The sequence below is a fragment of the Malaclemys terrapin genome, chromosome 2 (genome assembly GCF_027887155.1).
Source record: "Malaclemys terrapin pileata isolate rMalTer1 chromosome 2, rMalTer1.hap1, whole genome shotgun sequence".
NCBI lineage: Eukaryota > Metazoa > Chordata > Testudines > Emydidae > Malaclemys > Malaclemys terrapin.
This window is the reverse complement of record NC_071506.1, coordinates 152,578,883-152,604,067: the sequence shown is the minus strand read 5'-3', so window position 1 is coordinate 152,604,067 and position 25,185 is coordinate 152,578,883. Positions and strand designations below refer to the sequence as shown.

Sequence of the window (25,185 nt, the reverse complement as noted above, 5' to 3'; positions counted from 1 at the left end):
TAGACCTCCCTTGCTGCAGTTTAAACCCATTGTTTCTGGTTCTATCCTTAGAGGCTAAGGTGAACAAGTTCTCTCCCTCCTCCTTATGACACCCTTTTAGATACCTGAAAACTGCTATCATGTCCCCTCTCAGTCTTCTCTTTTCCAAACTAAACAAACCCAGTTCTTTCAGCCTTCCTTCATAGGTCATGTTCTCAAGACCTTTAATCATTCTTGTTGCTCTTCTTTGGACCCTTTCCAATTTCTCCACATCTTTTTTAAAATGCGGCGCCCAGAACTGGACACAATACTCCAGCTGAGGCCTAACCAGAGCAGAGTAGAGCGGAAGAATGACTTCTCGTGTCTTGCTCACAACACACCTGTTAATGCATCCCAGAATCATGTTTGCTTTTTTTGCAACAGCATCACACTGTTGACTCATATTTAGCTTGTGGTCCACTATAACCCCTAGATCCCTTTCTGCCGTACTCCTTCCTAGACAGTCTTTTCCCATACTATCCAAGAACTTCCCTTGGACAAATCCAGTCTCTTTAACAAGAAGACTGGTGACTGTCTCCACTCATTAAGGACTCAAGGTCTACCCTCTATTTCCTGGGGATCTACACCCCGGCCCCAAGGAGAAAGTACTAGAGGCCAGGGCTGGCTCCAGGCACCAGCGCAGGAAGCAGGTGCTTGGGGCGGCCAATGGAAAGGGGCGGCACGTCCGGGTCTTTGGCAGCGGGTCCCCCAGTCCCTCTCGGAGGGAAGGACCGGTCACCGAATTGCCGCTGAAGAATGAAGCGTCGCGGTAGAGCCGCCGCCGAAGTGCCGCCGATCTCGGCTTTCTCTTTTTTTTCTTTTCCGCCGCTTGGGATAGCAAAAAAGCTGGAGCTGGCCCTGCTAGAGAAAGACCTATAAATCAAGACTGCCGCTGCCTTCTCATCTGTTCTACTATCAGCATCCTGCCGAGACTCCCAGCAAGAGACAAAAGACTCAGAGGCTCCACTTTTCAGCCCCCTCTACCACCATGATTGCTACCCATTCTCAGCCCATGGCTAGGAGCCATTTGTGACATTTTTGTCAAGACCCTCTCACCATCGCTAGTGCCACCTGCCCCTTCTTCTGTCACTTTTGGAGGCCATCTGACTCTATTTGCCCACAATTGGGAGCTAATCACAATGGACAGTTGAGTCTTGGACATTATCCATCAGGGATACTCCAGAGAGTTCATCTCCTTCCCTCCCTACAAACTCCCTTTCTCCCCTCCTCTTCAGGGAACACTCACACAAGGTAATTCTTCAACAGGAAGTGGAATCCCTATTATGTAGAGGGGCAATAGATTCTGGCCTGCCTCAGTATCAAAGAAGGGGGTTCTATTATCTGTATTTCCTGTCCCCAAAAAAGATGGATGGTGGAGACCCATTCTGGATCTTCAGTATCTTCATACAGAAGTCAAAATTCAGGATGTTCATACTGGCATCAGTAATCCTGCCTCTTCAAGAAGGAATGTGGTTCACAGCTGTCAACCTGAAGGACACATATTTCTATGTAGACATTCACCCCTCCCATGGGAGATTCCTACGGTTTATCATGGGCCAGGAACACTTCCAATTCCGGATCCTGCCCTTCACACTAGCGAGAGCACCCCCAGCATGTTTGTGTTTTCTCCACGGGAGCAGTCCAGATGAAACATCAGAGCCACACAATTTTTCTGTATCTCGACAGTTGGCTCCTGAGAGGTTAATCTTGACAGGAGGTCAGGTCAGCTATTCAATATCTCATTCAAATCCTCACAGCCCTGGGGGTCTGCAAGAACAGAGAAAAGTCTGCTTTATCCCCCTCAAGGACAATAAACTTTGAGGGCAATGTTGGACTTTGTTTGCACAAGAGCCTTCCTCTCTGCAAGAAGGTTTCAGATGAAGCACAACCTAATTTCTTTGATTTCCCACAGACCAAGGACTACAGTGAGATGTTCCTGTCACTGTTAGGCCATATACTTTACTGCATGTACTTTTTTGCCAGGCTTCATCTATGTTTCCTGCCTGCCTGGCTCAATTCAGTTTAGTCACCCAACAAAGACCACGTCAATTCCAGGGTGACTGACCCTCCCCCCCCCCCCCCAGGATCATCACCTCCTTCGCTTGGTGGTCAAACCCAGGCAAGGTACAAGTGGGAGTTCCCTTCACCATTCCTATTCCCAGTGCTACTATTGTAAGAGATATGTCCCTACTAAGATGGGGCCACCAGAGACTGCTTGTTAAAATCTTTGGACTCAGGTGCATAGTGCACATGTATACTCATGTGTGGAATACAGATAGGGACCACACATTTCAAAGAACCTCCAGTTACAGTAAGTAACATCCACATCTTTCACTAGCCTTCAAAAACCTTTCTGCTAGTAGCAAGAAAGGTTTTTTTCACCTAATTCAGGGTTGTTGGTTATCTCACCTTGCTGTCTCAATTGACTTCAAAATGTATGTTTTAATCTTCATCTCAGTCTTCCAGTGTGTTTGTGTTTGATCTTTGAATTGCAGACATGATATTCCTGTTGGCCTGTATTGAAAGTCAGGACATGGGATTTTTGTTCCTTGTTCTGCTTCTGATTCAGTGAATGACCTTGTGTTCTGCTTCTGATTCAGTGAATGACCTTGTCCTAGGAAAATTCACTTAAACTTTGAGTGTCTGTTTCCCTTTCTGTAAAATGGAAGTAACATGTATCCACCTTTTGTAAAACTCTTTGACATCTATGAATAAAAGGGGTTATATACAGTCAATGGTAATGTATTTCTTGTACTCTGGGTTGTAAACTCTTTGAGGCAGGACTGTGGGCATGTTTGATTCTAATGAAAACATGCAGGGATATAATTTAAGACCACTTTAAGTAATTATTTTCTTGCTGTGGCCAGTGAGGTGCATCAGTGAGTCTTTATATGCAGTATTGTTCTACTCTGTATTTCAAAAGGTGTAAAGTAAATCGTAGAGATGCTGTCATCCACATTTTAGGAAACCTTATATCTCTGGGCTCTTTCCAGTGTCCTGATTGTTTCCAGAGCATATCAGAACCATGGGAGAAACAGCAGAAATACTGAAATAAACTATGCATGAAAAGGAACCTCTTTTTTAAAACTGTCATTTATGGCTCAAAATATTACTTCCTTTCCCTCTGTGTTTTTACATCAGAAATCAGTTTTACTCTGCCCTCCTCTGACTGTGCCTGTGAAAACACTCTCAAAGGGTTTTCTTGTTTTGTTTTGTTTTTTCCGTTTTATGTAATTTGTATCCAGAGCACTGCTCTTAAAATGTTGTTTTTGTTGAGAGTAAGTTGCACATAATTGAAAAGGTGACCTTTCTGCACTGGTAAATCAGAGCTGCCTTGAAGGTCAGCACGAACAATTCACTGAATGCCTACTGCCAAGTAAACTGCACATAAACTGACTGCTCCCTTCCTGGGATTAAAACAGCTGACTGGACTGTGTTCCCTTGAATCTACACACGTCTGTCTATTCTTAGATGACTTCATCCATAATAAGTTCCAAAGAACTCAGTTCCAAAGAAGTACTCACGCTCATAGTAAAACAGCAAGTGTTACATTCCCCACCTTGCTTTCAGGAGTGCTCATACAAGGTGTGTGGCCAGTTGATAATGTTATTACATGTGTATTGGAAGACCTATTAAAATAAGTGCATTTAGGCAAGATTTTTGGGGGGGGCGGAGGGGAAGATGGCAAAATATTTAGTGCGTGTCTTATACTTATTTACAAACAATATAGGGTCGTAAGATCTTTCTGGAGCACTCTAGAGCTTAAGTTCTAGAAGGTTCCCTAGGCATATATTATTTGTATTAGAGTATTGCCTAAAGGGCCCAAATGAGATCAGAGCCCCTTTGTGCCCGTTACTTAACTGCACAGAACAAGCAGTTAAACACACCCAGGGCAGTTAGGAACCCAGAAGCCTCTAGGCCAGGGGTCGGCAACCTTTCAGAAGTGGTGTGCCGAGTCTTCATTTATTCACTCTAATTTAAGGTTTCGTGTGCCAGTAATACATTTTAACGTTTTTAGAAGGTCTCTTTCTATAAGTCTATAATATATAACTAAACTATTGTTGTTATGTAAAGTAAATAAGGTTTTTAAAATGTTTAAGAAGCTTCATTTAAAATTAAATTAAAATGCAGAGCCCTCCGGACCGGTGTCCAGGACCTGGGCAGTATGAGTGCCACTGAAAATCAGCTCGCGTGCCGCCTTCGGCACGCGTGCCATAGGCTGCCTTACCCCTGCTCTAAGCAATGGTCTTACGTAGAGAGGTCTGTTAAGTAGCTGGGTGGCTGCTCCCACTACCAAACAGTAGCACCTGGAGCAAAGCGAGAGGAAGCTCAACCAGGCCATGCAGCTACTCTGAAAACAGTGTCATTGCAGTAGCAAAAGAAACCTGTGTAGGAGTTGGCTGCATTGGCCTTTTAATGAGGCATGCAAACACCTCTGCACCTGGTGATGCCCTGTCTGATTCCTATGGATGAACCAATTGGAGCTATGTGGAAATCTTACAGGAGCTGGTCTCCTGAGGTCAGTTTAAGATGGTAAAGTAACACTTCTAGGTTGAAGCAAGAGTATCCTTAAGTTTATCCTTAACACAAGTACAGGATTGCACTGAAGCCATTATGCCCTTGCCAAGCAGGGCCAGCTCTGGCTTTTTTGCCGCCGCAGGCAAAAAAGCCTCCCCCCGCCCCCTGGCGGGGAGCGCAGCAGGAGAGGGCGCCGAGCCCGGCCGTGGCCCGGCTATCCCCAGCAGGCCAGAGCACCACGAGGATGATGGCGAGCCTGGCCAGGGCCCTGCTCTCCCCGGCCGGCCGGAGCGCCGGGGGGAGGGCGGCGAGCCAGCTGCGACTCCGCTCTCCCCAGGTGAGCGCCATCCCCCTCCAGGTGCCGCCCCAAGCACATGCTTGGTAGGCTGGTGCCTGGAGCTGGCCCTGTTGCCAAGGACTATCCTTGCCCCTTCCCCCCATCCCCTCCCCCTCCCCAGTACTAGTTCAGCGTGGTTCAGGAAGGCCTATCACTTTATCAAGCGTTTCCATACAATCTGCAAAAGCCTCCGTTTCCAGGTGCTCAATAAACCCCGAGTGCTATAACTTTCTGTACCAGTCAGCCTGCAGTAGCCATCCCCAAGGATTATTTGTTCACTTAGGAATTGTCAGTTCTGAGTACTGGGCCACAGAATGTAGAGCAATACGAAAGCAGCTGGCTTTCAATAGTAAAACTTTGAAACTGGAAGAGACCAGGAAGTAAACACTAAAAGGATTAACAGATCTAGCATCCCCTTGCACCTAAAGGAGCTTGACCCTTTTGCTACTAAATATACTGCATTAGTTACATATCAATCACATTGTGCTGAAAATGAACAAGGATGCCAGTTACCTTATTGGACAGTAACACTCCCCTATCTTGTTGGGCTCTCTTTCTGCTGATCTCTTTTCTGTCCTGGGTCTATTCCAGATCTGTTTTTTAAAAACATTCTTTTGGTAATTTTTGAAAGATTTTTTGTTTAGGGTGCCTTCCTGCAGGGGTTTTGTAAAATCTGTTTGTCAAATTATGAAGAATTCCTTGAATGTTTTTCAACTTTCCAGATTTTGGACTCTTACTTTCTGAATTCTCTAGAGCCAGACTGTAGATCTGCATGCTGCACCATATGTACAAAGGGATTCTTACTGAATGCATTCAAGGCTCGTTGGTACAGCTTGTTGTTGGATTCTTACCTCCACCAGGCTAGGGTTACCATATTTCAGCAAGCAAAAAAGAGGACGGGAGGAGCCCCGCCCCCATCCTGCCCTAGCCCCGCCCCTGGCCCTCCCACTTCCCGCCCCCCTCAGAACCTCCAACCCTCCCCCCGCTCCTTGTCCCCTGACTGACCCCTCCTGGGACCCCTGCCCCTAACTGCCCCCCATGACTCCACCCCCTACCTAAGCCTCCCTGCCTCTTGTCCCCTGACTGCCCCCTCCTGAGACCCTCCTCCCATCCTAACTGGCCCCCTAGGACCCTACCCTCTACCTGTCCCTTGACTGCCCCAACCCTTATCCACACCTCCAGACAGACCCCTGGGACTCCCACGCCCCATCCAACCACTCCCCACCCCCTGACAGCCCCCCCCAGAACTCCCGACCCATCTAAACCCCTCTGCTCCCTGTCCCATTGACTGCTCCGATCCCTCTCCCCACTCCTGCCCCCTGACAGTCCCCCCACAACTCTCAACCCCCCCCTCGCTCCTTGTCCCCTGAGAACCCCCCACCCTAACTGCCCCCCCGGACCCTACCCCCTACCTGTACCCTGACTGCCCAAAACCTTATCCACCCCCCCCAGAAAACCCCCCCGAACTCCTGACACCCCCCCCCGCTCCCTGTCTCTTGACTGCCCGCTCCAGAACCTCCCTGCCCCTTCTCCGACCCCCTGGCCCCCTTACCCTGCCGCTCAGATCAGCGTGCCGGGGAGGAGGAGCAGGGGGAGGAGCTCCAGACTGCCGGTGCGAACGGCCGCCTGGTGATCTGCGAATGCAGGGAGGGAGGGAGGGAGTGCTCTCAGCTGCAGGGGAGAGGAGGGGGAAGTGGAGGAGGGGCTCTCTCTGGCTGTTGGAGCCCCATGTAAATGGCACCATCCGGCCGGCTGCCCTGTTAGCCGCGCGCGGGAAGTCCTGACATTTACAAATTCCCCCCGGACGCTATTTTTAACTCTAAAAGCCGGACATGTCCGGGGGAATCCGGACGAATGGTAACCCTACACCAGGCTAGCTGGTAGAGTTTGCATTTTATAAATCATCTTCTGAAACCACATAGCCTAAAAACTGTGGAGCTGCGTATCAGTATCCACACTCTGCAGTCCAGCAGGACTATTCAAACTGATATCAATGGGAACAGTTCCAGGTTAGCCTCTGCAGCACAAAAGACCTACTGTGAGCCTGATCTGTGTCCAAGATGTATTCACATTATGCAAGTATTTCCTGTTCAAGATGACCATTAATCAAACCAGACAACTATTTTTACAGCAAAAGCTTTCTATAAAATCCATGTTTAGGGCCATAAAGTTACTTCATAAAAACAGTTGTTGCTGGTAAAAGATACATAAATAAATTGAGGAACAGGGACTAGATAGACTGCTTCTGGAAAGTAGAATGGTATTTAATACTACTGTGATCTCATCTGGATATTTTTCAGGGTTATTCTCTCCTCTTTTCCATTAAAAATAAACTGCACCCATTTAGCTTTGCTCTGTGATTTGAAAGTACAAAGCAAAATGGGAACTGCTAGTATGATTTTCAGAGGTGCTGAGCACCTGCATTGCTAAGCCAGTGTGATCTGTTGGTGCTCAGCACCTCTGAAAATGAGTTCATGTGTTTCGATGTGACGTGTATGTCCCACAACAAGTGTCACAAACATCCGCTTTACAAGATGTCACCGATCTCCCATAAACCCAGGAATGTTGGTCATATATATAAGTGGTATAGGTTTTAATTTACAAAAGACATCAAATACTTTCAACTTAAAAATGAGGGTTCATTCTTGATTTCCTTTAAAATAAAAAAGTATAGTCTTCATGAAAGAGCACAGAATGAGTGTCTCCTGGGTGACAGGCTGCCGCCACACTAAGAATAAAATGGCTACTGACTCTTGCACAAAGGCATTGGTTTTCCTGACAATATTATGTCTCACTACACCCTAATTCTAAACTAGATTTCAGAGTTTACACATTACTCCTCGGGGAATTCTGTGCCAAACAATTACAAATTCTGCACTAAAAAATAACAAATTATTCACACATTTTAAAATTCTGCATATTTTATTTTTTCAAAATAACAATAAAATATTGTGACAGGTTTCAGAGTGGTAGCCATGTTAGTCTGTATCAGCAAAAACAACGAGGAGTCCTTGTGGCACTTTAGAGACTAACAAATTTATTAGGGCATAAGCTTTCATGGGCTAGAGCCCACTTCATCAGATGCATGAAGTGAAAAATACAGGAGCAGGTATAAATACATGAAAGGATGGGGGTTGCTTTACCAACTGTGAGGTCAGTCTAACGAGATAAATCAATTAACAGCAGGGTACCAAGGGAGAAAAAATCACTTTTGAAGTGGTAAGAGAGTGGCCCATTACAGACAGTTGACAAGAAAGTGTAAGTAACAGTAGGGAGAAATTAGTATTGGGGAAATTAAGTTTAGGTTTTGTAGTGACCCAACCACTCCCAGTCTTTATTCAGGCCTAATCTAATGGTATCCAGTTTGCAAATTAATTCCAGTTCTGCAGTTTCACATTGGAGTCTGTTTTTGAAGTTTTTTTTGTTGAAGAATTGCCACTTTTAGGTCTGTTATTGAATGACCAGAGAGATTGACGTGTTCTCCTACTGGTTTTTGAATGTTATGATTCCTGATGTCAGATTTGTGTCCATTTATTCTTTCGCTTAGAGACTTTGGCCAATGTACATGGCAGAGGGGCATTGCTGGCACATGATGGCATATATCACATTGGTAGATGTGCAGGTGAATGGGCCCCGGATGGTGTGGCTGATGTGGTTAGGTCCTATGATGGTGTCCCTTGAATAGATATGTGGACAGAGTTTGCACCGGGCTTTGTAGCAGGGTTTGGTTCCTGGGTTGGTGTTTTTGTTGTGTGGTGTGTAGTTGCTGGTGCGTATTTGTTTCAGGTTGAGGGGCTGTCTGTAGGCGAGGACTGGCCTGTCTCCCAAGGTCTGTGAGAGTGAAGGATCATCCTTCAGGATAGGTTGTAGATCCTTGATGATGCGCTGGAGATGTTTTAGTTGGGGGCTGTAGGTGACGGCTAGTGGCGTTCTGTTACTTTCTTTGTTGGGCCTGTCTTGTAGTAGGTGACTTCTCGGTACCCTTCTGGCTCTGTCAGTCTGTTTCTTCACTTCACCAGCTGGGTATTGCAGTTTTAAGAATGCTTGATAGAGATTCTGTAGGTGTTTGTCTCTGTCTGAGGGATCGGAGCAAATGCGGTTGTATCTTAGAGCTTGGTTGTAGACAATGGATCGTGTGATGTGGTCTGGATGAAAGCTGGAGGCATGTAGGTAAGTGTAGCGGTCAGTAGGTTTCCGGAATAGGGTGGTGTTTATGTGACCATCGCTTATTAGCACTGTAGTGTCTAGAAAGTGGACCTCTTTTGTGGTTGATGGTAGGGTGGAAATCATTGAAATCTTGGTGGAATTCCTCAAGGGCCTCCTTCCCATGGGTCCAGATGATGAAGATGTCATCAATATAGCACAAGTAGAGTAGGGGCATAAGGGGACGAGAGCTGAGGAAGCATTCTAAATCAGCCATAAAAATGTTGGCATACTGAGGGGCCATGTGGGTACCCATAGCAGTCCCGCTGACGTGAAGGTATAAATTGTCCCCAAATCTGATATAGTTGTGGGTGAGGACAAAGGTACAAAGTTCAGCCACTAGGTTTGCCGTGATGGTATCATGGATGCTATTCCTGATGGCTTGTAGTCCACCTTTGTGTTGAATGTTGGTGTAGAGGGCTTCTACATCCATAGTGGCTAGGATGGTGTTTTCTGGAAGTTCACCGATGGATTGTAGTTTCCTCAGGAAGTCAGTGGTGTCTCGAAGATAGCTGGGAGTGCTGGTAGCGTAGGGTCTGAGGAGAGAGTGTACATAGCCAGATAGCTACATAGCCAGGTAGCAGGTAGAATATTCCTGGTCGGGGCTCTAGGGGTGTGTCAGTGTAGATTTGTTCCTGTGCTGCTTTAGGGAGTTTCTTGAGCAGATGATCAAACCTACACTTGAACGAATCTACACTGACACACTCCTAGAGCCCCGACCAGGGGTATTCTACCTGCTACCCAAAATCCATAAACCAGAGCAGCCTCTTCTCTTCCCTATCACAGTTGGGGAGGGCCCGGAAGCAGCTGCTCTGTTCTAGCACCAAAGTGGTTTCTGGTGGGTAAAAGGCATAACTGCAGCAACTTTCTGGCAGAAGTTATTTTCTGCAGAAAAAAATATGCACGGCACAGTGGCATATGCAGTGGTACAAAATTGCCCCAGGAGTAACACATGAGAAGTGCCTTTAACCAAGTGTGTTCTCATCATGCTGAGCAAATCATGCACAGTTTTCCTTTAAATCTTCCTTCATGCTGTGTTTACATTCTTTGTCCCAATACTGAGTGGAGATTCTCTGTCTATATCACAACTCTCATAATGCCAGCTAGCCATGTATTTCCTTGCATTTATTGATTGAACTGTGCAATTCTGGTTTTAAAAACTCCCCTCTAGCTTTTCCTTTTTCCAAGATGGCCACTCCATTACTCCTAATTTGTCCTCATCTCCCTTCTGAGACCCTCTGCAGGATCATATGCTTGTAAGTGTTGCAGTGGTTCTCCTCTACAAGGGCATATATAGTGACGAGAATGTAGAACTTTCATCCACACTAACCAGAGCTACATGCATATGAAAGAGGAGAGACTAGATCACACAGAATAGCAAAGCAAAGATGCTGAGAAGGGTAACTCTATTCTCCTAACTTTCCCAGCTGCTGAATTTGCCTTGTAAATTTTCTTTTTCATGAAATTGAAGATTTAAGACTTAATCTGGGGGTCCCTTAAAGCAGAGGGCTTGGGATGCTAGTCCCTCTAAGGGAGAATGAACTGCACTCATAGAAGTAAATAGCCTATTGGCTACCAGCCACACAACTCTTCAAACAAGTGCTTCAGGCTCCGAGCTGTAGAAATGATACTGCTGGTATCTAGGATCTTGTTTTTGCAATATGTAGTGGAAGTCTGTGTCTGTTAGAACAGGATTTGCATATTTTTATCCCTGGCTGCGAAGACTATCCAGGAAGATAGGCAGAGTGGGTGGTACGTATCCCAGTAACAGCCTTCAGATGCATTTGCCACCATGAGCAGTAACATACAGTAGAGCAACATTAGAGAGGCTTATTTCTCCTTTTGAAAACGGGTTTTAATCCATCCCATCAAAAGTCTTGTGCCCCCTTTATTCCATCCCTTCCTTCAATCCACTGCAAAATTCAGTTTAAAGGGATACATTCCCAGTCATACAACTCTACCTCCAGACCTGTCCTGATCACGAAGACAAAACTATCACTACCAACCCACCTCTCAAATAAAAAGCATTCTGATTTCTGTCATTCACTTTGCGTGGTTTTTAATGCAATATTTCCTAACAAAATGATCTCCTCTCTTAATGAACTTGGATAAAGAGGTTTAAAAATAAAACCCTTATGTATGCCTGACACACACATGCTCATCATAAAGGGACATTACAGTTCTAATGAAAGTTTATCATCCCCCAGTAATTTTGAATGTAATAGAGATTTCCTTGCATTAAGTGAACTTTGGATGTAGCCCACCCTCAATTAAAAATCCAAACATTATTTTGTTTTGCTTTGGGCAAAAGAAGGAGGGGAAGCATTTAAAATACAGGAGACAGACAAATAGCTTTTCTAAACAAACAGACTAATTGCTCTCATAAACGTAGGATACTCATAATTTAACAGCAGCCGTTTATATACTTGGGAAGCCATATAAATAGGGGGGGCTGGTCAAGGTTATGGTTGCGTGCAATAAAAGGGCTGGACTCAACAAGGCCCTGAATTGTTTGGTTGTGTATTTTGTGAGCCTCCGCCAAGTTTACATTCTAGCTGACGTTTCGCTCCTTGTGTTTATAGCAGACAAAGGAGCTGGCTCTGGGAATTTCTCAAGAGGAAGTCATAGTGGCAGGCGTAGTTACGGAGAGACAAAAAGTAAAAGGTACAAACTGGCTTATGGAAGGGCAAATGTGGGTGTTGCTATTATGTGTAACGTCTGATCTTCTGTGAGTGTTGTTCACCACTTAAGGGTCATCCCTAAAATTACGTATAATAAATAACATTAATACTTTGTACATGTCATTTTTTTGGTATACATTCGTTTTATATCTGCTATCTGCCAGTTGCCAGAGAGGTGTAATTTAGTGGTCTGAACACAGGGCTAGGAGCTTGAAACTCCTGACATTGTCTCTGTGGTTTAGGACAGGTCAATTCATGTAGCTGCATTGTTTGTTTGTTTTTTCATCTGTAATATAAAGGTTAAGCCACCTGCTTCACTAGGGTATTGGGAGAATTAATTAGTGAATGTTTGGAAAGCCTTTTGAAGAAGAAAAGTGTTAACTTTTATTGACCAATTAGCAGAGTCCATGTGGTGACTGAGCTTGCTGTGTATGCATTACACAAATTACTGCAGCTGAAGCCCCAAACACAGCCCTCGGAAGCATAAAGAGCATTGTTACCAGGTGTGTGAATTAGGGAGCGTTCACCTGATTGTGGCTCAGCTAGAAGTTGTTCTCTATGTAGCTTGGATTTAGTTTAACAAGGTATAAGTATTTTGGAATCCAGTAGAAGTTTTATTATTTAGCAGCATATCATCTCCAATTACTGTACCATACTGTAGTAAACTGCCCTAATTTTGTATTGCACCAATGAGCAGAGCAGTATTGAGGAGTGCTGCAATGAAAACTATATAAGTGCGTCTTCATTATAAATATGTCTAATGCTTGTTAAAAAAATCTGTGGGCTGGTTTAGTCTGTGATTGTTTTTAGGACTTAACATTAACTGAGCTTAAAAATGGCCTGACCCCAGAAAAAGTGCCTCTGACTCAGACTGAGTTTTGGGAACGCTACAAGACCGTCTATTGCTACAGGCAAATTGTTGCTCAGAAACATTTTAGGTAACTTTACAATGAAACAGTGAAAGGGGTAAAACTGATTTGCTAAAATGCTATGTGTATTTTATATAGGGAGACCATATTTCCCTATGCTGAATACAGGACACCTGGTAAAATTACTTGTGTTCGAGTGAGTTCAACGGCAATTAATGTAGGGTTGCCAACCCTCCAGGTTTCTGGGAGTCTCCTGGAATCAGGCCCTATCTCCCAGGGGCTACTGAAGCCAAACTGGGAGATTTTAGGCCACTAAAAATCCGGTGGCGCAGCAGGGCTAAGACAGGCTCCGTGCCTACCCTGGCCCAGCACTGCTCCGGAAAGCAGCCAGGTCTCCAGCAGAGGGGGTCTCCGCTCGCTGCCCCTGCCCCGAGCACCAACTTCGTAGCTACCAGTGGCCAGGAATTGCAGCCAGTGGGAGCTGCGTGGGCGACACCTGTGGGCACAGGCAGCACGTGGAGCCTCCTGCACTCCCCCACGGCTGGAGGGCCGTGCTGGCCGCTTCCAGGAGCGGCACGCAGAGAGGGCAGCGCATGGAGTTCCTTGGCCCCAGTTACCTTGGGCAGCTCCCGGTTGGTGGCCCAGCGGGGCTAAGGCAGGCTCCGTCCCTGCACTCCAGTCCCCTGCCCCAGCCCTGAGCCACCTCCCAGAGCCTGCACCCCACACCCCCTCCTACACCCAAACTCCCTCCCAGAGCTTGCATCTCGCACCTCCTTCTGCACCCCAACCTCCTGCCCCAGGCTCAGCCCAGAGCCCCCTCCCATACTCCGAACCCCTCAGCCCAAGCCCAGAGCCTGCACCCGTCCCTCACCCCAACCTCCTGCCGCAGCCCGGTGAAAGTGAGTGAGTGTCGAGGAGAGTGAGCGATGGAAGGAGGGGGGATGAGAGGGAAGGGGGTGGGGCCTTGGGGAATGGGCGGGCAAGGGTGTTTGGGTTTGTGTGATTAGACAGTTGGCAACCCTAAATCAATCAGATCTATGCAGTACAAACGTTCAAATTAACATCAAGTTAACTGAGCTCCTGTTAAAAAGAAATACCGTGTAGTTGGATCTTTTTATTTACTTTCGTATCTTTAAGGCTTTAGGGTTTACACAGGGAGAGGTGACATACAAACACTCCCATACACCTCTCTCACACGGGGGGGTGACCAACTGACCCAATCCTCCCTGCCCACACTCTCCACGCTCCAGTCTGGTTAGGCCCCTGGGATGGACCCGCATCTCCTGGTACCTGGCACCGTGTCTTCCCAAGGCAACACGTGGGGGGGGGGGAAGGGGGGCACACAGGGTCACATGCCTCCCCTCCCCAGATTTCTGCCAGGGTTCACACCAGAATGAAACTGTCTCAGAGGTGTAATTAGAGGAGGTTTTGGAACAAATTGATAGACTAAACAGTAATAAGTCACCCAGGACCAGATGGTATTCACCCAAGAATTCTGAAGGAACTCAAATGTGAAATTGCAGAACTACTAATTATAGTCTGTAGCCTATCATTTAAATCAGCTTCTGTACCAAATGACTGGAGGATAGCTAATGTGACACCAATTTTTAAAAAGGGCCCCAGAGCTGATCCTGGCAATTACAGTAAAAAACTTGACTTCAGTATTGGCAAACTGGTTGAAATTATAGTAAAGAACAAAATTGTCAGATATATAGATTAACATAATTTGTTGGGGAAGAGTCAACATGGTTTTTGTAAAGGAAAATCATGCCTCACCAATCTACTAGAATTCTCTGAGGGGGGTCAACAAGCATGTGGACAAGGGGGATCCAGTGGATATAGTGTACTTAAATTTTCAGAAAGCCTTTGACGAGGTCCCTCACCAAAGACTCCTAAGCAAAGTAAGCTATCATAGGATAAGAGGGAAGGTCCCCTCATGGATTGGTAACTGGTTAAAAGATAGGAAATAAAGGGCAGAAATAAATGGTCAATTTTCAGAATGGAGAGAGGTAAATAGTGGTGTCTCCCAGGGGTCTGTATTGGGACCAGTCCTATTCAACATATTCATAAATTATCTGGAAAAGGGGGTAAACTGTGAGATGGCAAAATTTGCAGATGATACAAAACTACTCAAGATAGTTAAATCCCAGGCAGACTGTGAAGAGCTACAAAAGGATCTCTCAAACGTGGGTGACTGGGCAACAAAATGGCAGATGAAATTCAATGTTGATAAATGCAAAGTAATGCACATTGGAAACATAATCCCAACTATACATATAAAATGATGGGGTCTAAATTAGCTGTTACCACTCAAGAAAGAGATCTTGGAGTCATTGTGGATAGTTCTCTGAAAACATCCACTCAATGTGCAACAGCAGTCAAAAAAGCACATAGAATGTTGGGAATCATTAAGAAAGGGATAGATAATGAGAAAATATCATATTGACTCTATATAAATCCATGGTAAGCCCACATCTTGAATACTGCATGCAGATGTGGTCACCTCTTCTCAAAAACGATATATTGTAATTGGAAAAGGTTCAAAAAAGGACAACAAAAATGATTAGGGGTATGGAATGGATTCTGTACAAGGAGAGATTAATAAGATTGGGACTTTTCAGCTTGGAAAAGAGATGATTATGATAGAAGTCTATAAAATCATGACTGGTGTGGAGAAAGTAAATAAGGAAGTGTTATTTACTCCTCATAACACACAAACTAGGGGTCACCAAATGAAATTAATAGGCAGTAGGTTTAAAACAAAAAAAGTATTTCTTCACACAGTGCACAGTCAACCTGTGGAATTCTTTGCCAGAGGATGTTGTAAAGGCCAAGACTATAACGGGGTTCAAAAAAGAACTAGATAAATTCATGGAGGATAGGTCCATCAATGGCTATTAGCCAGGATGGGCAAGGATGGTATCACTAGCCTCTGTTTGCCAGAAACTGGGAATGGGCAACAGGGGATGGATCACTTGATGATTACCTGTTCTGTTCATTCCCTCTGGGGCACCTGGCATTGGCCACTGTTGGAAGACAGGATACAGGGCTAGATGGACCTTTGGTCTGACCCAGTATGGCCATTCTTATGTTCTTAATGTGGCCAGGAGCAGCCTTTCGGCACTGTGCAGGAGAGAGAGGACGGGAGCTGCTTCCAGCTGCAGGGGAGGAGGGTGTGGGGAAGGGAAGACCTGACTCGTGACTTTGCAGAGCTCATCTCTTCCCCACTCCACTGTGGTTGAAAGCAGCTTGTCCCTTCCTGCCCGCACAGTGTCGAAAGGCAGCTACTGGCCATCGACATAACCAAGCGGCCAGCTACAGCGTGGGCAGGAAGCGGTTAAGCCCTAAGGATGCATTGTGCACCAGGGCCCAGGGAACCCAACTGCAAGGGCTTCGGCAAACCCGGCTGGAGAGGTGACTCAGCAGGAGAGAGTGCCTAGACCCGTGCTCCCTGGGGGAAGGTCCTGGGGGTGGGGGAGCAGATGAAGAGGGTGTTAAGCCCCTGCCCAGGGGGCTGCTGTCGAGCCTCCAGGGTCGGGGCATGAACAGGCTGGAAATTGCTTCCTCCCTGCCACTCCACAGCTTTGCTGAGGGGCAGAGAGGCTGCCAAGTGCCAGAGCTGCACAGGGCTTTGGCACATGCAGGGGTTGGCTCCTCCTGTGCCAGCGCCCTGGGCTGGAGAATCTTGGGCTTTCCCAGGGCGCTGGTCCAGTCAAAGGTAGTGAGGGAAGGAAGGAGCCTGACAGCCAGACTGTTGGTGAGCTGAGCCCACAGACCAGGGGCTAGTTCTCCACACACTGCTGGGATCAGGACATGCCCTGCCTAGACGGATATGGAGAAACAGCTGGGCTGGGGGGGGGGATGAAGGGGCAAAGCAGGAAGAGGACAGCGATAGGGGGAGCACGTAAAGGGCCACTAGGTGGGCAGCAGAGGCAACATGTAGCCAGCCGCTGCCTGGCGCCTGCCCATACTCACCAGTCTCCGCAGCTCACAGCACACAGCCAGTGCCGGCCAGAAACGGGACGGGGGATGGGCCCTGCTGGCTGAGAGCTGGCATGCAGCAGGGGCTGCACTGAGGGACCAGCAGGGGGAGCGGCCAGCCCTGCACGCTGCAGCTTTGCCCCGCCACCAGCCTTGCACACCCATGGTCGGCCACTGGAACCTCCCCTCCCACTCACCACTGGTGGGCAGGTGGCTGGCGAGAAGGGATTCAGCCAGCAGCAGGACCTGCCAGTACTGGTGGGGAGAGAGAGACGATACGGGACAATTTGCCTATTTTTAAGAAAAAGTCGGAACACCTGCAGGAGTGCTTAAATATGGGACTGTCCCTTTAAAAACAGGACATCTGGTCACCCTAATTTTTTATGAGGAACACAGCTGAAATGGTGTAGACACTAATTCGGTATCATCAACTCCAAGCATTCAAAAATTATGACTAAGAATCTCCCAACAGGGGTGCTCTTACAGATTTCAGTGGGGGGTGGCAACTTTCAGCAGGGGTCTGGTGTCACTTAGGCCCCTGGAAATTCTTGGATTTTTTTTGAAGGATAAAATATAAAAATCAGGCTATTTGGAGAACATTTGTTGTGATTATTTTCTATATATTCAATAATAATTCATATAGGTTTACTACAACCAAATTATCAGCAAAGGGCAAATAGGTAAGTTTTAATTTTAGCTTTAACATGCAGTATGACGCCTGGGGTGTGGCAGGGGACCCCCGCACACACATACACACACACCTAAATGGTGCCCCTGTCTCCCAGACACATGGAATTATTTTTAAGCCTATTTTGGGTTCTTTTTACATGCCCTCTGGGCTAGAAGCATTGCTATAAATGAAAGCTGAGATTTTCATGCATTCATATGACTCTAGGCACTGGGGATTTAGGAACAACACCAAATGTCATGAGACTTATGATAAAATTCTAAAAGCTGACAATGCTGCTGAGTCAATTTTGGGTGTCTTTAATCCAAGTATTCTGTGTGTATATGTATTCCATCCAGGGCTGGCTCCAGGCACCAGCTTCTCAAGCAGGTGCTTGGGGCGGCCACTCCGGAAAGGGGCGGCACGTCCAGCTATTCGGCGGCAATTCGGCGGACGGTCCCTCACTCCAGCTCGGAGTGAAGGACCTCCCGCTGAATTGTCGTTGCAGATCGCGATCGTGGCTTTTTTTTTTTTTTTTTTTTGGCTGCTTGGGGCGGCCAAAACCCTGGAGCAGGCCCTGATTCCATCAACCTGTGTAGTATCTGAGCACCAAGGCCCTGATGTTAGAGTGCTGAGCAACTGAAGTCAATTGCAAGTACTCAACACTGCAGAATATCAGGCCCCAAATGCAGTTTTAAGTCTTGGTATTGGCCTTGGTAGAACTATGTGTTCTCTCTGGGTATGTCTACACTGCAATGTAATTCCAGGAGTAGTAGAACTCGAGTGAGCAGACCCTGGGCTTGTTAACCTAGGGCTTGAACGTCTACACTCATTTGTAATTGGAAATGGGGGCCATATCAGCAAAGGCTTTTCTTTGGTATCAATAGTTGTATTATACCTCCTCTTTGTTGTATTCTAGGGATGCGAGCAAGTGCCGGAATCACAGTAACCATGCTTGCTTAGATCAGTGGCTCTCAGCCTTTCCAGACTGCTGTCCCTCTTTCAGGCCTCTGATTTGTCTTGCGTACCCCCAAGTTTGACCACATTTAAAAATTGTTTACTTACAAAATCAGACATAAAAATACAAAAGTGTTACAGCACACTACTACTTAAAAGGTGCTTACTCTCTCATTTTTACCATATAATTATAAAATAGATCATTGGAATATAAATATTGTACTTATATTTCAGTGTATAGTCTATAGAGCAGTATAAACAAGTCATTGTCGGTATGACATTTTAGTTTGTACTGACTTCGCTGGTGCTTTTTATGTAGCCTGTTGTAAAACTAGGCAAATATCTAGATCAGTGGTTTTCAAAGTTCAGGTCGCAACCCAGTACTGGGTAATGGAATGCAAGGCACTGGGTCACCTTGCTCAGCACCCAGGGATCCTGGTGGCTGGCCAGTAAAAACTAGTAGTCCCTGCCTGTTCTGACACTGCACTGCACCCCGGCAGTGACCAGCAGCAGGTCTGGCTTGTAGCCAGGGGGGTCCAGGGCTCCACACGGTGGCCCAGCCCCGAGTATCAGCTCCGCACTCCCATTTGCTGGAAGCGGGCCAATGGGAGCTGGGGGGGGGTGGAGATGTGGGGTGCCTGCAGGCGAGAGCCGCGTGGAGCCACTTGCACGCCTCCACCTAGGAGCCGGACCTGCTGCTGGCTACTTCCGGGGCGCAGCATGGTCCATGGTGCCAGGACAGGCAGGAAGCCTGCCTTAGCACCCCTGCTGCGCTGCTGACCGGGAGTCGCTAGAGGTAAGCCTGCACCCCAATCCCGGCCCCCCCCAGAGCCCACACCCCCAGACCAGAGCCCTGACTCCCTTCTGCATCCCAACTCCCTGCCCCAGCCCTGAGCCCCCTCCTACACTCTAACCTCTCATTTCCAGCCCCATCCCACAGCCCTCACCCCTGCACCCCAAACCTCTGTCCCAGCCCTGCACATCCTTTCAGACTCCAAACCCCTCATCCCCAGTTCCAGTGGCTCGTGGGCATCAACAGTTTTCTTCAATTGGGTCACCAGAAAAAAAGTTTGAAAACCACTCATCTAGATGAATTGATGTACTCCCTGGAAGACCTCTGATTTACCCCCCAGAAGTACGTATATCCCTGGTTGAGAACCACCGGCTTAGACTTGCCTGTCTTGGTACCAGTGCTAGCAATGATTTTATGATACTTAGGTGATGTACAGAAGGCACACATGCACCCCCAGTGTGTGTGCACACTACCCAGGATACTAAAATCAGTGCTGGTGACACAAGGATCTTCATCCCTCTGTATTTTCAAAATTATGATGGATTTGAATATAACCAAACCAAAGTAATCTAAAAAATGTAAAGCTTTAAATAATCCTGAGCTAGCTTTGTTCTAGCTAGATCAAAGCTATCTCCAGTAATAATAGCAGTACAGCTAGGCAACATGGGTATCAACTGCTCAAGTATGCATCCAGGGTCCTGTCTGGGCAGAGCTAGTTCTACATATGAGTTCAGGTGTGCTGAGGCAGAATTCACTTTCTGGGTACCTCTGAACAAGGTAGATTCATTTAAGTCAAAGCGATTTAAATCACCAATTTTAATAATAATTTAAATCAGCAAGCAGGAAATCTTGATTTAAATAATTGATTTTAATTGTGTTTTACATTTGTACTTTTTAGTTATCTTCCTCAAGAAAAGTTGCTTCTCTTTGGTTGGTAACCATTAAATTAAGTTGATTTGCAACTAAATACAGTCTTTACACCAATTTGGTGCTTCTTTTTGCTAACCAGAAGGATACACAGTTTCTATACGCATTTATTTAAGTACTTGCTAGCTTACTTAGTACTTGATTAGCTTACTTATTCAGATTCATAGTTTCTTTTATTTTAGAAAATGGTGATGGATGCATTTCTTATTTACTAGATTATTCATTTTTTACATGTTATTTGTGTCATGCTCTCTTTGGATGGAAATTCAAATCCAATTAAATGCACAAAAATAGCACTTTAATTTTTTTACCTTTACTGTGCTGAAAATATAAAGAAAAATGTATCCAAGTTTATCAAAACATGTTTTTCATTTAAAACTCACTGATTTTTTAAAGAAAGAAATATTATCTGTAGTTGGTGAATTGAACTGATGATTTCTGGTCACCGTGTCCTTCAAGATTTTAAAATTAGCAGATCTCATTCTCTCACACCTAGTTTTTAGTCATAGATGGGAAGAGGAAAACAAGCTTTTCTACTTTTTCAACTCCTAATTGTTTCTTAACTTTGTATGAACTAGTCATTGAACTAAACTAGACAGAAAATGTAATGTCACTACAGACGCTCCCCGACTTAGGCAAGCGTTCCGCCGTAACTCGAATTTTGCGTAAGTCGGAAACGTATACCCGACAATGATGCCAAAAAAATACAAAAAAACCCACTCCTATTTCTAGCTTACGGAACTTTTTCCGTAAGTGCGGATTTGTGTAAGTCAGGTTTGCGTAACCCAGGAACGTCTGTGTATATATATATCCATGGTACACCTTCACCTTGAATATTGCGTGAAGTTCTGGTCACCCCCGCCTCAGAAAAAATATATTAGAATTTGAAAAGGTACAGAAAAGGGCAACAAAAATGACTAAAGGTATGGAATAGCTTCCATATAAGGAGAGAATAAAGACTGGGACTTTCAGCTTGGAAAAGAGATGACTAAGGGGGAATATGATAGAGGTCTATAAAATCATGACTGGGGTGGAGAAAGTGAATAAGGAAGTGCTATTTACTCATAACACAAGAACCAAGGGTCATCCAATTAAATTAATAGGTAGCAGGTTTAAAACAAACAAAAGAAAGTACTTCTTCACACAACACTCAGTCAGCCTGTGGAGCATTACCAGGTTATGGTGTGAAGGCCAAAACTCTAATGAGGTTCAAGAAAGAACTAGATAAGTTCATGGAGGATAGGTCCATCAATGGCTATTAGCCACGATGGTTAGGGTTGCAACCCCATGCTCTGGGTGTCCCTAGCCTCTAACTGCCAGAAGCTGGGAGTGGACAACAGAGGATGGATCACTCAATGATTGCTTGCTCTGTTCATTCCCTCTCAAACATCTGGCATTGGCCACTGTCAGAAGACAGGATACTGAGCTAGATGGACCATTAGTCTGACTCAGAATGGCCATTCTTATGTTATGTTCTTAACTAAAATGAAGAAAAAAAATTTCTGCTCCTGCAGAAGCAACTGCTGGTCTCAAAAGCGGGTTTAGCGCTTCTGCAAACTCTGCTTAGCCAGGTGCTTAGTCAGTGAGTTCCACCAGTTCAGGGGTTTGACTTACTTTAAACCTTGGCAGCAAATATGTACTGCTTAATATTACTTTTTGTTTTTAATTTAAATGATTTTAGTATATTATAGTAAGTTTAGGTTGCCAATTTCAAAATTAATTTTAAATAGGTTTATTAAAAACTGTATTTAACTTAAAGTCTTTTTATCAATTTTATCCATCCTGCCTCCTGAAGCATTTTCTTATCATATGCTTTTCAGATGGTGTCTAGCTGGCTTGTAGAAAACGAGATCATTTGGGAATACAAGCTTATGTTCTTTAAAAGGTAGTGAGGCAATAGAGACGACTGTAGAAATAAACTGAGAGGCAATGCAATATTAAAGCCTGGTTGATTTTAACTACAGCTACAAAAAGTGGACGAGGCTGACTACCTACAAATAGCCATTTTCCTTAAGGGAAAACTATTATTCAATAAGAGCAAAAGCCATTCCACCAACATAAAACTCAAATAATCTACCTCTATGGAGGTACTTATCCCAGTCTGCCCTCCCATTAGTATTCTGCAGCAGCCTATGAAAGGCCAGCATGGACAGGAATAAACTATACTGGTATGAAAACCTTAATACTAGTAGAACTGTGTCCATACAAATGTGTTGTACCACTTTAACTCTGTTTCTAAACCAGCATTGTTATGTGGACAAGCCCAAAGATTTCCAGGCATCCCTTTGACACCTCATTTCCCAGCTTCCAGTCCATTTTAAAGTGTTCCATTTTACCATACTGCAATGTGCAAGTGAACGGGTAAAGGTTCACAAAAGACCTAAGCCTGTTCTCTCACTAAGTCCATGGAGTTGAATCATCTTAAAATTAGAAAGCCCCTGAATTACACTGGTGTGAGATCAGAATCAGGCCCAAGAAATTCAACACCATGGAGCTGCAAGGTCCTCTGTAGCATGTAAGCTTCCATGCATTTCCTCACCAACAGAGGAAGGGTGTTGCTTTGGTCTGTTTGGTTACCCTTTCCTTGGTTTTTGCTGAGACTGTCAACCAGCATTCCAGTTAGTGGTGGTGGTTTGTGATGCAGATACCTATTCACATAGGTTAAGGAACAGCCAGGAGGTAGTGAGTGAAAGCTGTTACTTTCAAATTAGATGCGATTTTAAATGGTGAAAGATTCCACATTTCTTTATCAATCCCCCTCCCCGAATTGCCCAGTTCCCTCCAAACTGCAATAATAATTTCCAAAATGGTGTCTAATACACAAAAAGATATGGTCACCAACTGGCATTTGAACTGGATGTTATCTAAACTGAATCCAAGATGAGGGAATGAGTAAATGCAACTGAAACCACTTTTAATAATAATGGACCAGATTTAGCAGCCTCTCTTCTTTCCTTAACACAGGAGTTCACTTACTGATGCTTTTTCTGTGTTGTGTTACTGTATGTGCTATATGCTTCCTGGGAACTTGGCCTATACTATAAATAGACACAAACCTGGCATTTGTGGAATCTAATTCAGCAGTGTAAAATGAGAGGTATACTTTACAGGCAATTATCAATAATGTTAGCAAAACATGACTCTTGCCATAAATAGAATATAGCAATGAGACTGTACCAACACAGTAAAAATTGCAGACTTAACATAGACTAAGAAGTTCTGATCCTACTGGATGCTGAGGGTGTTCAATTTCCATTAGCCAATGGCAGTGAAAGTTGCTCTGTACCTCTCAGGAAGCACTTAGCACCCTACAGGATTGGACTCTCAGCTTGTAAATCAGGAGTTTGGAAAATATGAAGTCACTGTGGGTCTCTGAAATATTTCCTAATATAAGCTATTTTTAATCTCCTCATTGGATGAGCTAAAATTGTGACTATTTTACTGTATGATCACATGCTGCTGGCTCTCCTCGTTTCCAAATACATTAAAAGCTGCTAAAAATACACTGACTATTTTCTTATGTTACTTTTCTCTGTAAACTATCACTTTAGTTGCCACGGGGATGTTATGTGATTGTGACTTGGAGGGGAGGTGGATTGTGCAATTGTGAATGAGAGCGAGAGAGAGGAGGAGGGTCCACATCACTCTAGTGGTCCACACGAAGGAAGATTGAGAGTTCCTATACTAGGCCCCTGTCTCCTTCACTTTTAAGTCCCTCCTTAAAACCCATTTCCCCCATGCTTTGTATATTGAACCTTGTTGAATTGAATAGAAAGTCCCCTTTGTTGTATTCCTTGGCTGACCTCGCTCTATGACTGTGATCACCAAAGAGTCAGGAGTGGTGGTCCATTCTTGTATAACTGGAAAGCTCCAGCACTAGCTAAAGTCTGGTTCTAGGACCCAGTGAGGTGGGAGGGTCCCAGCCTGGAAGTCTACACAGCAATTAAATGGCCCCACAGCCCGAAGAACAATGCAAGAGAATCTGTCACTCAGAAGTTTCTGTGAACCAGTTCAGAATTGGTCAAACATACAACCATTCAATAAATGATCTCTCAGCCATATTTGTATCATTGTTATTTATACAAGAATTATCAAAGTGTTCAGCACACTCCAGCCAAAGTGGGGGAGGAAAATTAGGTAAAATTCACACAAGGGCAAGGGTTATCTTGTACCATTTAACTTGGGTCTTTCAGTGTGTGTGAGATCTTGTGTGGGCCTTGTGCTCTGGAGTAAATTTCACCTTCTGCCTACTTTAGAGGGGGAATCATTTTAATGTCTTTGAAATATGATCTGATTATGGAGGTTATAGAAGTGCATTCTGAAAGGTACTCTACTGATCTTGGAAAGCTGTAACCAATGTGTTACTTTCTAGCTTAAAATAAATATTTATGCAAACTAGATGAGGAAACAATGGACCAGATCTTGAGCAGGTATAAACTGGCATAGCTCCACTGGGAAAGAATCTGGTTCACAGTATCAGTGTTCCTTTGGGTACATAGTTTGATTAGCTTATCCCTGCCCCTTGCTTTTCCTACATCCTACCTTTATGTAACAACATTTTTCAACGAAGAGTTGCATTTAAAAAAATAATAAAAGCTTTGTGTGTACTGTCTGATAGAAAAGCTAGGCTGGCAGAAAAATAGTAATCTCTTGTTGATGACAGAGCATGGGAAAGACTTCTTGGGTCATCTTGTCTAAACAGCCACATAAAGCAGGATTTTCCTCATAGACTGGTTCCTCATTTGTTTTATCAAGCTGCCTGCTAAAGAGCTCCAGACAGCCCACCCCAATTCCCCCTTTAGGCAGATTGTGCCTTTGCCGAGTTGCTCATACTGCTGATAATTTTAACGTGTAACTTTTAGTTTGAAACTTGTTGCTGCTTGTTATCTCCATTTTCAAGCATGGTAAATAATCCTTCCCCTACCTCATATCTACAAATATTTGAAGCAATAATGTGAGTTAGCACAGTCCTTTTTAATCACCTTTCCATCAAGCTACGCATAGTAGGTTTCCTTAGCCTTTCAACTTGGTTCATGTACCCTCATCTTTTTATCATTCCTTTATCCTCCCTCTCTGGATTGTCTCAAATTTATCTACAGTGTATTCTTTTCTGCAAGGTTCCCAGGAGAAGAGATTGGAAGGCCCTTTGGATTATTAATGGCTACAGAGCTTTTCACCTTGGGGTCACTAGTTTAAATCCAGAGCCAGTGAATGCTGACCAAAAGCCAGTATCA

General features: G+C 45.0%; 1 protein-coding gene across 4 annotated transcripts in view; it reads left to right on the top strand.

Moving 5' to 3' along the window:
• The window catches only part of FBXL7 (F-box and leucine rich repeat protein 7), a 354,355-nt gene that overhangs the window by 300,460 nt on the left and 28,710 nt on the right, over positions 1–25,185 (top strand). The window contains exon 3 of one of the 4 annotated variants that reach the window (XM_054020816.1): positions 11,659–11,740. The exons of the other annotated variants lie outside the window; for them this stretch is intronic. Within the exon in view, the coding sequence (XP_053876791.1) occupies positions 11,659–11,740 (82 nt within the window). The remainder of the gene's footprint in view (positions 1–11,658; positions 11,741–25,185) is intronic. 4 annotated transcript variants of the gene reach the window in all.